At 37.6% G+C, this 13,862-nt stretch overlaps 1 protein-coding gene across 1 annotated transcript in view; it reads left to right on the top strand.

The window, feature by feature from the left end:
* The window catches only part of LOC148043845 (uncharacterized), a 40,464-nt gene that overhangs the window by 12,053 nt on the left and 14,549 nt on the right, over nucleotides 1-13,862 (top strand). The window contains 2 exon segments of the mRNA XM_087723952.1: nucleotides 12,383-13,381; nucleotides 13,384-13,691. Coding sequence (XP_087580078.1) covers nucleotides 12,383-13,381; nucleotides 13,384-13,691 — 1,307 coding nt within the window.

Below are 13,862 nucleotides of genomic sequence, written 5' to 3' on the forward strand. Positions count from 1 at the left end.
CAAGCTAACAAAAATAATGATATGGTAACAATAGTAACAATATAACCAAAAAGCTTGTAGCTAAATTTCTTCTTATATTAAAGTATTATCATTATTTACTTCCTTATTTTCAGTACTAACATTTATGATATTACTTTTTTCCCTACCTCTTGCTTCCATCCATTCATAGAATTTATTCTAAATCATATAATGTTCTGTATCATCTTGATCTTTAATTTTAAAAGTTAATCTAACTTTCAGCACAGTCTTTTTTTCTCTCCAGAATTACAGCCTCCTCTAGTGGGGTATTCACATTTTTCCAATATTTAGTATATATGATCCTTGCTGCTGTCAGTATGTGTAAAACTAAGTATGCGGTCCCTTTATCATAGCCCTCTGGTAGTATACTTAGGAGACATGTTTCTGGTTTCAACTCAATATTCTGTTTGATTATAATTTCCTGCCAGTTTTACATTTTCTCCCAATATTCTCTTGCTTTACTACACATTGATTTACCATATATGGCAATAGGTTTCTGGGGTCTGACTGCTTTTCCAACACTTAGCAGATAGGTTACTAAACATTTTTGCCAGTCTTGCAGGTGGCATATGCCACCGGTAAAACATTTTATAAAGTTTTTCTTTGTAAGCCGAAGCCATAGTCAATTTGTAGTCCTAAAGTTTTTGCTATTTCTCTGATTCTATATTATAACCAAAAGAAATTGCACAAACAATCATCATTTCTTTAATCTTGCTTAGATTTTTATAATGGCACATACACAAATATTATTTTTTCTGTAAATTCCTCATTGTAAGTATAAATAAGTGCAACTACTTCGAATTAAGAAAGAAGTGGAAATAGATCAAAGAATGCAATGCAAGACATATCCATTAGATTCTTTTTGAAAGGTCATCCTTTACAGAAGTACTAACATCACTCAGAAAATGAAGCTACAAGGCAAGCATCTTTCTTTATGAACTTGCCTAAAGGTAAGACTGATGTGAAAAGGCAGATGGTATTCATCACTATAAAAGATTTAAATACATTGAGATTCATTGATATAACTCATATTGAACTCTTAATTGAACATTAAATTCTTGCAGCTATAGAGAAATTCTATTTTAACTTTTTAGCTGTTCAAGTGAAAGGGATGAAAATATATCCTATTGAGGAACATATCTGAACTGGTAATTGCATATTATTCTTTATTGCTAAAGACTGATCAGACCTTTAATCAAATATATGAAGTTAAATTATAACTCTCACAAATTGAATTCTAGTTCACCTCCATTTGTTTCTGTTTCCTTCCTATATTTTAGCCTGTAGTTTTATATATCCCCTTAAATCTTTACTGGCCAAACCATTCATCTGAACTAAGTTGAAATCAATGGAGTTCACTCTCCAAAATAATATATCTTATGACTTACGCTGCAGACCAGCTTCAATACATCAGCTTTGTGTGCTGCAATTAAGTATACTAGTTCCAAAATGTAGAATGTTTAACTTGTAATTCAATATATATATATATATATATATATATATGTGTGTGTGTGTGTGTGTGTGTGTGTGTGTGTGTGTGTGTGTGTGTGTGTGTGTTTGTGTTTGTGTGTGTGTGTGTGTGTGTGTGTGTGTGAGAGAGAGAGAGAGAGAGAGAGAGAGAGAGAAATCACTATATGATCTTTAGTATGCAATAGAGATGGTATTAAATGTTCATCTGTTAATTTGTGGAATGTGGTATGCCATTTTAGAATTTCCTGTTTAATTTTTTAAAGTTTTTATCATTGATAGAATTTCAAGAGATTGTTTCCATAATCAACAGGTTTTTTTTTAAGAAAACGCGTTAAATGGCAGAATGTCATGTTACAGAAATTTCTAACCCCTACAGAAATAAGCACAGCAGCTGAAATCAAATACAGCAATATATGGGAAATAATTGTTAAAAAATGTTTGTAAAACATATTCAAAGCTTAACTCACTTTTCATATGAAAAATAATTGGTTTTAATGTATTTTACTTATTTTGTCTATTGATCAAACTCTTTTCACCATTATTTCTCTATTTTTTACACAAGAAAAAACTGAATATCTTGAAAATTCTGGATGAGTTATTAGGAATCAACTAACATTTTTTTCTCTGGCTTTCCAAAAAAGTATCAATTGATCATTAAAAAAAATTATATCCATGAGACTTACTTTGTAGCTAAAACAATAGCTATAGAAATCTAACAGAGTAGAGGGAAAATGGCTATGAATTTAGTCTTTAGTCTTTGAATACTTCTCTTCTATATTTTTTGAAGTTTGCTTGTAAATTATTTAATATGTCATGGGGATTTTTTCCCCTTCCCTATTCATGCTTAAAATCAAAATCAGATTTGTATTGTTGAAAAACATAGAGCTAATGGATTCCTATAGAGGAAACACCTGTTACTAGTAAAGAATTAAGGAGATGTTCCATACCCCTGAAAGTGAATAAAGAGCTCAAGGCACTACTTAGACAAAAATACCTTCAACTAAATTCAACAAAGACCATCAATCACAGCAGAAAACCTTGATGAAATATTTTCATTACATTGTGAACAACAATAGGCATCTTCTGGGGATGAAAAAAGAAGAAAGAATCCTTGGGATATTTTGACTGATTAATTACACAAATAGATTGCCTCTTTAGTAACAAAGTGGTTGAAAACAAAATTACAAAAAACAAAACAAAACCCCAAAGTTCTTTGCATCTCACAAAGTATGAAAGTAATCCTTTGCATTTAAATAGCAAAGATTGACTTTCTTCATACTGAGAATACTGCAAACTTCAAGGATTATATGTGGAATTGTGTGTGTGTGTGTCTGTGTGTGTGTATTTTCTTGATGAGGTTTTTCTTTCTTCCACTCAGTTATATCATTTTTTTTATCCTACTCTATCTCTCTTATGCAGCACCATATACCATGGTCAACTTAATGTTACTGTATGTCTTCCTTCAGGATAATCTCTGGAAGAAAATATAAAGGTCCAAGTTGGAGAACTGCATACAGAAAATCACTTCTTGAAACAGTAAAGCTTTTCTTTTATTTTGCTAAGGGGAAATAATTCATGCCCACTTCTCAGCTACAAAAAGTACTTCTTAAATAGAAATCATCATCTTGATTTTAGCCATTGTCTATCCATTGCAGGATGAAGGTCTCTTCAGCATGCTTCCAACCAATACAGTTCTGAGCTTTCTTTTGCCAATTGGGCCTACAATACTGGCTGAAAATAGAAGTATATGCTATTTAGTTTCTAGTACTTAGAAATGCTGTAAAAGCAGAGAATACAAGTAACCAAAAGTTGCCAAAATGAATTGCTCCTGAGTGAGTGTCACTTAATGAAAATTCCAAAAATATTTCACATGGTTGGTAACAAAAAAAACCATACATAACATTAGAATCAATTTGTTTCCTGGATGATGAGGCAAATCTATCCATCAGAAAAATCTTACCCTCAAAATTTGAGATGACATGTTGTTTGGCTTTACGAGAGATGCAGCCAAGTTCTAACCAAATAATGATATTTGAAGTTTAGCAAGTTAATCAAACTTAATCAAACTGGACATGCACAGAGATATTCGTATATATACATATGTATATGTATGCATGAAGATCAACTTGACTTAAAAGACAGTTAATCAACATTATAAATATTCTTAACATATTATTGGGGACTGTAAAAAACACAATGAAAAACAAATTGTGTTCAAACTTGACAGCTTTAATTCTTCTATAGAAGAGGTTAGAACTGGCAGAACCCACCCTGTTTGAGAGGGACTTTGATCCACTGAGACGCAGTCTGTTGTAGCGTTTAGAATAACAAAAACAAGCAATTTCATATCTACATTTCACCAAGTGTAGTGTAATTTATAGAATTATGAGAAAATTAGATCAGGAAATGAAATACATATTTTAGTTTTCCATAGCAAATATGGAAGTCTTAACCATAACAATTTAATTTTTCAGTTGGAAGGTATGGGTAGCAGTAAGACTACAGTCTCATAATGAGGATAATGAAAATATGTATAGCAGAAAACAATCATACCACAGAAACACTGTCTCCTCTCTTCGAGCACAAAAGCATAAGCAAAAAGAAAAAAAATGAAGCAATTTCTTAAGTATCCAGAGGAAGAAACCACTAATATACATTATATAAACTCATGAACAAATACTGGTACACATTAAGTTCTAATAGAAGAAAATATATGTAGCTCAGGGATAAATTATGGAGTCCTTGATGCTCCCTGAGCTTGATTTGCAGATGTTTCATTCCCCAACTAGGTAACATCATGAATGTGAGGACTGCAAATCCCACAACTGCTTGCATTGATGTTACCTAGTTGGGTTATGAAATGTCTGCAAGTGAACAATCAAGTTCAGAATAAAAGGCTTCACATTAGCTTCTCTCTCGACCAGAAATAGGCATTTCTTTATTCTAATCTGGATGGGTAATCATAAACCATACTGGGAATTATAATTCAACAACAAATAGAGGGTGTACATTATATTATACATTACAGTAACATTTCTTTATATTTCAGTACTTTTTTAGTCAAATGCCAATCTTTTTCTCTGGTGGCCTATCAGGGACCCTATGCTGGGGAATGGGACCAAAACAAAGATAAGATCAAGATAAAACCTAAATTAATTTCATCTATATACATTAATGTATAATAAAATAAATACAATGAATGTGATTGTTTTTATGTATATACTATTTTTCCTATTTTTGTTACATTAAAAGTTATAATTTGCAGACTTTGTTGAGTATAAGGGGGTTTCAGATTAGAAAATACTTATAGGCTTACTTACAAGGCCATTCATTTATTTAAATGAAAGTTTTCCAGGCATATTATTGAGGGAAGTCAATAAAAATGAAATTCTTCTCCTAAATGATACACAGAAGTTCCTTCTCCATCTCCTTTCAGTAAAATAAGAAAATTGCAGTGTAAATTATTTTTTTTCAGTACTTAATTAAAAATCATGTAAACAATGGCAGCTGAGAATTGAAAATAGATTTTCTGTAGATATATTAAGAGCGTAGTCATCTAAGCCATCACCTGATAAATGCCTCACACTGCAATAACATTGGCATAAGAATGTGGAAATATCTTTGTTTTAAGGATAAATTAAAGAAACATTTGAATAAATGTTAAAGAAATCAACCAACATAACATCTTTTTTTTTTGCATAAGTAGTATGTAAAATGAAATTTCATCCAGTGCAAACAAAATAACAAATTGTCTTGAAGTTTTACTAGAGTGGGTTTTTCAATGTATATCAATAAAATTTGCTTAGTTACATGCATTCATTTATATTTCATCTATTTTTAAACCACCTGTTGCCCATCAAAGAACAAATGTATAAAATTAACATTTAAATTAAGGTTGGATTAAAAAATTAAAAAAAATATAGAATAATGACATAGTAAGCTTTAAAAGGGTAAAAATTCCAAGATAGACATTTAACACTGGTTATTACTGGTGGTGCGGGCCCTCTTAGGGCTAGCTAGGCTCACAGCTGCATGTTCTCTGTGCCTTTCACACAAAGCCACAGAGCCAACTTTAGATCCCTTTTCAGAAGGCCAAGAGAGGGGTGCCTTCTCACCTCTGGGGGCAGCAACAGAGAAGGGTCTGTTTCTAGACTGCACCAGATGACATTTCTTGCCTGACAGGATCTGCAACATAACTTCCCTGTCTGAATGAGTGAGAAGGGTTGATGGGATAGGGCAAATCCATTCTGTAGGTCCTATGCCATGTAGAGCTTTATAGGTAATGACCACCTCCTTGAATTAGACCATAAGCAGAACAACAACCAATGCAACTCACAGATCAGATATTATTTCATATTTATAGCTACCGTATTTTTCGGAGTATAAGACACAACAAGGTTTTGAAGAGACAATTTTTTTAAAAAAAGGTTTTTGCACTCTGCAAACCACCCCAAAATGGCCCATTTTCCCCCCCAAAAAGGCATGAATAGCCTTTAAGAGGCTTGCAAAGTGCTCCTGGGGTGTATGTCCAAACGAGCAAAAACCGGCCAGCTTTTCACAAAAACAGGGCCCTTTTTTGTCAAAACAATTGCATGCATAGCCTTTAGGAGGCTTATAAGGTACTCCTGAGGACGGAGGGGGGGCAAAATTGAGCAAAAACCGGTCTGTTTTTCACTTATTTCTGCCCTCCCCAGCCCCCAGGAGCTCTCTGAAAGCCTTGTACAGGCTCTGCATGGCTATTTTGGTGAAGGGATTGGGGCTTTGGGGGGCAAAACATGCTGTATTCAGTGTATAAGACGCGCCCAGATTTTCAGCCTCTTTTTTGAGGGAAAAAGGTGCGTCTTATACTCCAAAAATACTGTAACTTCTCTTCTATGCTAGAAAAACTAAAGTAAAAAAAAGGAAATTCACCTGGGTAAAAATCAGGGGTGAAATCCAGGTTCTGGAGAACTGGTAGCAGAAATTTTGAGTAGTTCAGAGAACCGGCAAATCCACCCTCTGGCTGGTCCCAGAATGGGGTGAGACTGGAGATTTTACAATATCCTTCCCCTGCCATGCCCACCAAACCATGCCCACCAAGCCACGCCCACAGAACCAGTAGTAAAATAATTTGAATTTTACCACTGGTAAAGATAATTACTCAGATAAATTTCGATAAGGCATTTTTACCTAGGTACTATTTACTTATTGTCTGCTCACTTCAGAAATCATGTCAAGAAAACTGCAGGGGTTTGTCCAGGCAGACAAACAGGAGTCAACATTGATTTGAAGCATGCATACACATCCCTCCCCCCATTTATTGTATCTAATTTATTCAGAAATCTTACCCATTGAATTAATTAATTGGATGTTCAAGTTAATATGTATAGGAATGCAGCCTTAGAATGTAAGAATATTGTACTATAAATTGCACTTGGAAATAAGCAAGAAAACCTTAGTGCACCACCTGTTACTTGTAGCAGTGTTTAAAATATTTATATAGCATTTGAAATATTTCATTCTTTGAGACGATGTTCAACAGCAGTCTCACATGGTATCAATTACGGTGATCTCAGATTCATGGATCAGAGCACAGACAACTTGGGCAGGATAATACTTATGCAAGAATTTTTATAGCTGATGTCAACCCAAATAATGAAAATTGTTTCAAGATAAAACATACTCATGAGACTATTTCCCAGCTCTTAGCACATAACAGTCTAGGTGCATTTGGAGACTATTAGAAAGGAAAAGTCAGAGACAAAGGCAGAAATGGATCTGACATTTATTTATATAGAATCTGATCAGTGGTGGGTTTCAAAAATTGTTCAAACCTACTCTGTGGGTGTGACCTCCTTTGTGGGAGTGGCTTGCTGCCCATGTGACCAGATGGGAGTGGCTTGCCGCCCATGTGACCGGATATGAAGATGCTGATGACACTTGTCAGAACCACCTTAAATTACCTCACACACAGCACTGGCATGCATAAGAATATGATGTAAACTTGTTTTTTAAAAGACATCTTTGGTTTGCGTTAAAACAACTTCAACACATGCAATGTTCTGATTGCACCACAAATGCAGTAGTCATCCTTACCTTTCACAGAGGCACTGAGTTTTATAAATATGAGCATGATAGTGTAGAATAATCATATCCAAGGACCAGTGGTGGGTTTCAAAAAATTTTGGAACCTCTTCTGTAGTTGTGGCCTGCTTTCCAGGTCCACTGGTGGAGCCTCTTCTAACCGGTTCGGTAGATTTGACGAACCGGTTCTACCGAATAGGTGCGAACTGGTAGGAACCCACCTCTGAATCTGATGTACAATATATTTAAGACAATAGATTTGTGGATCAGTCACACAAATAGCATCACAGTATATAATAATAATGCCTTTGAAAATAATATATTTGCCCCCAGCTTTTTAATATTTTTTTCTAGAAATCACTATAAATACTGCTAAAACCTAAATTAACATCTGCCATGACATGATTTCATTCATATTAGGAAATTCTCTATGACACAGTTCTTAAAACAAAATTATATATTTAAAGAGCATAACTTACCTTTGAAATGTGGGAGTTACCTAAATTAACATCTGTTGTTTTCATTATGTCAGCTACTCTTTGATTTCCAGATTTTAGTCTTACTTATACTTGCACAATTTAAATATTTCATTAGATAAGACTATTTTGATTTAAGCAGTAGGTCAGGAATTAGGTGACTTGCCAGGCAATGTCATTAAGACATAAATTGTCTTGATATAATGAATAATTTAGTTTTAAATCCAGAATACTCTGTTAACTACTCAGTGGTGTCTTTAAGGTATCAATGCCTACCATCCAATATAGATTGTTCTTTATAATACCTTTGCAGCTACAAGAATAGTAGGAAGAATGCTAACACAATGATACTTAAAATGTTGAAGATTAGCATTTCATCTGTTACAATCAAATCACTTGATTTTTATAAGGTGTCCTTATCCAGATTGCATGCAGACAACAAAGATCTAGATTTTCATTTAGAGCTTAAATAAAGAAAAGAGAGAAAGAGAGATTAGCTTTTATATTTTCAAATCATTCTTTTCCAATTGGTTAGTGTTCAGTTACATTCATTAATATCATGACCCATGGAAATAGATTCAGTTATTTTACAGAATAAGCCCAATGAAAAGAGCTTTTTGGTAAATGCTTTAATAACTGATGCAGAATTGAGCAACATGGATAAATATTAAAACTAATGATTAATGGCAGATAATAAGTATTCCCTCTCTGCCTGATCAGGTTGAAACCACTGAAGAAAAGTCCCTTAAAAAAAGTAGGTCTTATGCCATAAAGACCTTTATATGTGATAGCCAACACCTTGAATTGCACCTTAGTGTTTTATCAGAGATTTGACAAAGAGGAATTGGATAATGGTAGAGTGGTCAGCACATAGAACTTTGTCCAAAAGATGCTTTTTCAAGAGGCAACTGGACTTTCTGGGATTATATTTTATAGAACTTTATATTTCCACGTACAGTTGTCACCTGTGTAGAATAGAATGATCTTTCTCATCTTTAATTCAAAACATTCATATGGTGACATTGTTACCAGGTATAAACAAATACACCTTAACCTTGAAGATCTCAGACTTGGCGAGATTCCTTTATCTTAAACCTCAGTGGTCTCATTTTTAGGAGGAATAGGCAAAACCTCTCAAAATATCATGAGTTTATTTTCTTCATCACTAAAAATACAGTGAGATAAAGCCATTGGAAGCAGTAGTGGGTTCCGGCAGCTGCTATTGCCGGTACGCTCAGGGATGTGCCGCGTTTGTGCTTGATGCACACTGTGGGTGCATGCGCATTAAACAAAAATTGCTGTCTGCTTGTGCAGAAGCCAAAAACAAGATGGTGGCACCTATGGCACCACCAAGAGAACCGGTTCGGAGGCATGGCAGGCCTGGGTCACTGCCAGTTCCAGCAATCCAGGCCATCATGCTACTACTGGTTCAGCCAAACTGGTCCGAACCAGTAGGAACCTACCACTGATTGAATAATTGTGATTAGAATCTATATGGTTAGTTAAAACCCTAGATGGTACAAGACTAGACTGCTTGTGGGATTGGTTCTCTCTGATTGTTTATGCTCAGCCCATCAGAACCAACAGGATGAATATGTTCCAGGTCCTGTCTGTCAAGCTTGTTAAACCCAGTAATCATACCTTCCCTAGATATCTCTGATGTGTTACCCTTTTGTACATACTCTGTGCTCTTAAGCATTGGGAAAAGGAAGTAAGCAAGCTTTGTTGGTTAATTTTTTTGCGGGGGGGGGGGATTTGTAATTATACATTATTTGGATTATTTGCATGTTTAAAGCCTTTGGGGGAATGCATTTGTTTTAATTCTTTTCATTCTGTCCAGAGTCATTTCTCAAAGATGGATCACTATATAAATTGTATAAATAAGCAAAGCCCGGATGGATAATAAATTCAGTGTTGCCTTTGTTATTTAGTTGATTATTTAAACAAACTCATTTTGATTGAGGCAAAACTATATATTTTAGTTTCATCAGTTCACTGAGAAAAATGAAATTGCAGCTGCTAGAAAAAAGTGCATTTGTGAAATCTACAGCATCTTTGTTATCAAATATATTCAGAGCACAGTTCAGACTTTAAACCATTTCCTACATCTATATCTATTGAAGAAGTTTTAACAATGACCCAAATGTATCTGTGAATCTAAGTCCAGCAATGCAAATAATCTGTTCCAATTAAAAGAGATTTACTAATATATAATCTAGGTACTCCAGAGAATTGATCTTGTAATTGATATAAAATACATTCTAATTATTTCAGTTGGAAAAATTGGTCAGAGGTATAAAAATGCAGATCAAAAAAAAAAGAAAACTACAAAGCTTCATTATTTTCAAAAGGATGATGAAAGTATGAGAATGATCCTCGTTGGATCAATTTGAATACAGAACTGTTCCCTGGAGGCAAAAGAGAAGGTTGAAGAGATTACTTTAGATTACTTTCCCCAAGAATTCTGCTGGACTGTCTAGATAGTCAATTGACAGTATAAGCAGCATTGATTATGGTCACAAAGGTCTCTAAATGGAATAACTATAGCACTAAAAACACCAGAATAATTTTTCATGTCCTGTCATCTTCTGATCAAATAAACTATAGCACTGAAGTCTTTGGAAATGTCCATTCTTATCCAGCACACATGGTCCTTTGGTTAAGAGAAACAGAAGTGTAGCCTTTTAGAGTTTATCTATGGAATGGAAGCTATGGCCCTTTCTGGGAAGGAGAGAAGGAAACACTGGTGCTTCTTTCTCAATCTTCCTGGTTTTTTACTGGACAAATGTGAGGGGATAAAAGACAGAGTTCTGGAATTCGAACACATTCATTTCTGATTGAGTAAGAATGTGATGCTGCTGAAATAGAATAGGTGAATGAATATCCAAGTGATAATCTTGAGATATACCATGTAATGTAAAGGTAAATATTTCTTTCGTACATATGTGCTAGTCATTCCCGACTCTAGGAAGCGGTGCTCATCTCAGTTTCAAAACCGAAGAGCCAGCGCTGTCCGAAGATGTCTCTGTGGTCATGTGGCCAGCATGACTAAATGCCAAAGGCATTTGGAATGCTGTTATCCACCAAAGGTTCCTATTTTTTTCCACTTGCACTTTTACATGCTTTCGACTGCTAGGTTGGCAGAAGCTGGGACAAGTAATGGGAGCTCACTCTGTTATGTGGCGCTAGGGATTCGAACCGCTGAACTGCTGACCTTTCTAATCGACAAGCTCAGACCTAGCAATAAAAAAAGCTGGAATATATTTTGATTCCCTATTCCAGGGGTGTCAAACTCAAGGCCCACAGTCTAGATCTGACCTATGGGATGCTTAGATTCAGCCCAGGGGACAGGCCTGGAAACAACAAAGGACCGGCCTGAACTACTTCTGCTAGCAAAAATGGACCTTGGGGCAGCAGGCAATCCCCCATGCCCCATGTTCGGCCGCGATGGCCTCCTGCAGTATTTCTCAACGTAATATTATAATATTTAAACATGAAATTTTAGAAGGGGACTCTTTTAGAATAGGATATTCCTTGATTCTATTATTTTTTCATCTTCTAACTACCATTTTCCATAGTGAGAGTAAAGTAGGTAACATGACTGTTAGAATCTAAGCACTATAACTGAAATCCAGTATTTTTACAGTATACTCAAACAGCATCTCAAGTATACTCAAGCCCCCCTTGAGACACCTCACCCTTCCTTCTCTGTTTGGAGGGTCGGAAGTGTGAGTGCTGCCTCTCAAGCTACTTTCTCCCAAGTGCCAGGCTTGGCTGATAACAATGGGGGCACTGGCCAGGAACCCAGGTTGCAGATCTGCCTCCATCTCAGTTCAGCTCCCTTCCCTCCTCCCTCCCTCCCCCCTCCTCTCCCCTCCTCCCCTCTTTCCCTTTTGGGACATTCAATTTTTTACTGTTCTTAAATTATTTTAATTGCCATCTATTTAGGAACGGCATTTTTAGCTGGTTTGCTGGGTGTATGAGTGTATGAATGTGAGAGAAAATGTGCCCACTTTTAATTTAATGTATTGTATTTTAATAATTATTGTGTGTCTGAAGAGAGTATTTGATTGGTGAATATGGTAGGACCGGGAGTGCGACCTGGAGTCCCCTCCACTGAATGCAGAAGCAGAAGTGGATGGGGGCCCAGACTCACCTCTCGTCCTGGTGTGAATGGAACACGTGGCCTGCCGGGAAGAATGGGGGCCATGGGGGGGGGTCTATGGGGATGGGGGGATGTCGGAGCATTTCGGTTATGACTGGGAGGGGCAGATATGGTGGGAGCTGTAAGGCAAGCCATTACTGGGGAAGACGGACTCGCTACATCACAGCAATTGCTTGTTCTGGCCCCTCAGGCTCAACTCGAGGACCTGGTGTCAGAGGAGTACAAGGCCCTGGTCTTAGGTTGTTGTTGCTAAATGCCAGGTCAGTTGTGAACAAAGCCCCCCTCGTCCAGGATTTAATATTAGACGAGGAGGCAGACCTGGCATGTATAATTGAAACCTGGCTGGGCCAAGAGGGAGGAGTCCCCCTCTCAGAAATGTGTCCAGATGGGTTTCAGGTGCTCCATCAACCACGACACCAGTTAAGGGGTGGGGGAATAGCAGTTATAGTCCAAAGGTCGTTAGTTCCTCGCAGGATCCCTGCCCCAGAGATTGTGGGGTGTGAGTCTCTCCTCTTGAAGTTGGACCTAAGGGTTCAATTGGGCTTGCTATTGACGTACCTGCCTCCCAGCTGCGTCACATCAGCCCTGCCTGTGCTGCTAGAGGCAGTAGCCAGGTTGGCGGTGGAGTTCCCCAGACTAATAGTACTGTGGGACTTTAATCTGCCGTCTCTTGGTGAACACTCAGATGGGGCACAGGAGTTCATGGCTTCCATGACAACCATGGACTTGACCCAGGTAGTTCAGGGTCCGACTCATAGAACGGGACACACGCTTGACCTTGTATTTCTCTTGGGGCAGTGGAAATGTGATCTTGAGTTAAGGGGAATAGAGACCTTGCCCTTGTCATGGTCAGATCACTCCTTGCTGAGGCTTGACTTCAGGACGCTACTCCCCCATTGCAGGGAGGTGGAGCTGATTAAGTGGTTCTGCCCCAGGCGCCTGATGGACCTGGAGGGATTTCAGAGGGAGCTTGGAGAGATACCTGACTCCCTTGTCAGCAATCCGGCCGAGTCTTTGGTCGCTGCCTGGAACATTGTGGCGGCTGGAGCATTGGATCTGATTGTGCCTTTGAAGCCTCTCCATGGCAGTGGATCCAGGAGGGCACCTTGGTTTACCGAGGAACTCTGGGAGATGAAGCACCAAAAGAGATGCCTAGAGCGACGTTGGAGGGCTAGTAACTCTGAGTCTGATTAAGAGCCTTTGTTAGGACTTATCTAGTGGCAATACAGGCGGCAAAATGTACGCATTTTTCCACTCTTATTGTGTCCGCGGAATCTCACCCAGCCATCCTGTTTAGGATGACACGCTCCCTCCTGAAAGATGAGGAGGTGGGGGAACCCTTGCAGGGAAGAGCTGAGGAGTTCGTTCAGTTTCTATCGGATAAAATCACTCAGATTCGGACAGACCTGGACTCCGCTTGGGCAGTACCAGCCGAGATGCCGAGGGCTAGTCTTAATCAGAATTTTTGGGATGAGTTTGAAATTGTCACCCCTGAGGAAGTGAACAAGGCCATGGAAGCGATGAGTGCCTCTACCTGTTTACTGGACCCGTGCCCCTCCTGGTTGGTTTCGACCAGCAGAGAGGCGACATAAGGCTGGCTCCAGACGATTACCAATGCATCTTTGCAGGAGGGGTTTTTCCCGCAACCATTAAAGGAAGCAGTGGTAAGA

Source organism: Thamnophis sirtalis, unplaced genomic scaffold (genome assembly GCF_051295495.1).
Source record: "Thamnophis sirtalis isolate CommonGarterSnake01/CBP01778 unplaced genomic scaffold, rThaSir2_p1.2 scaffold_10, whole genome shotgun sequence".
NCBI classification, from domain to species: Eukaryota; Metazoa; Chordata; class Lepidosauria; order Squamata; family Natricidae; genus Thamnophis; species Thamnophis sirtalis.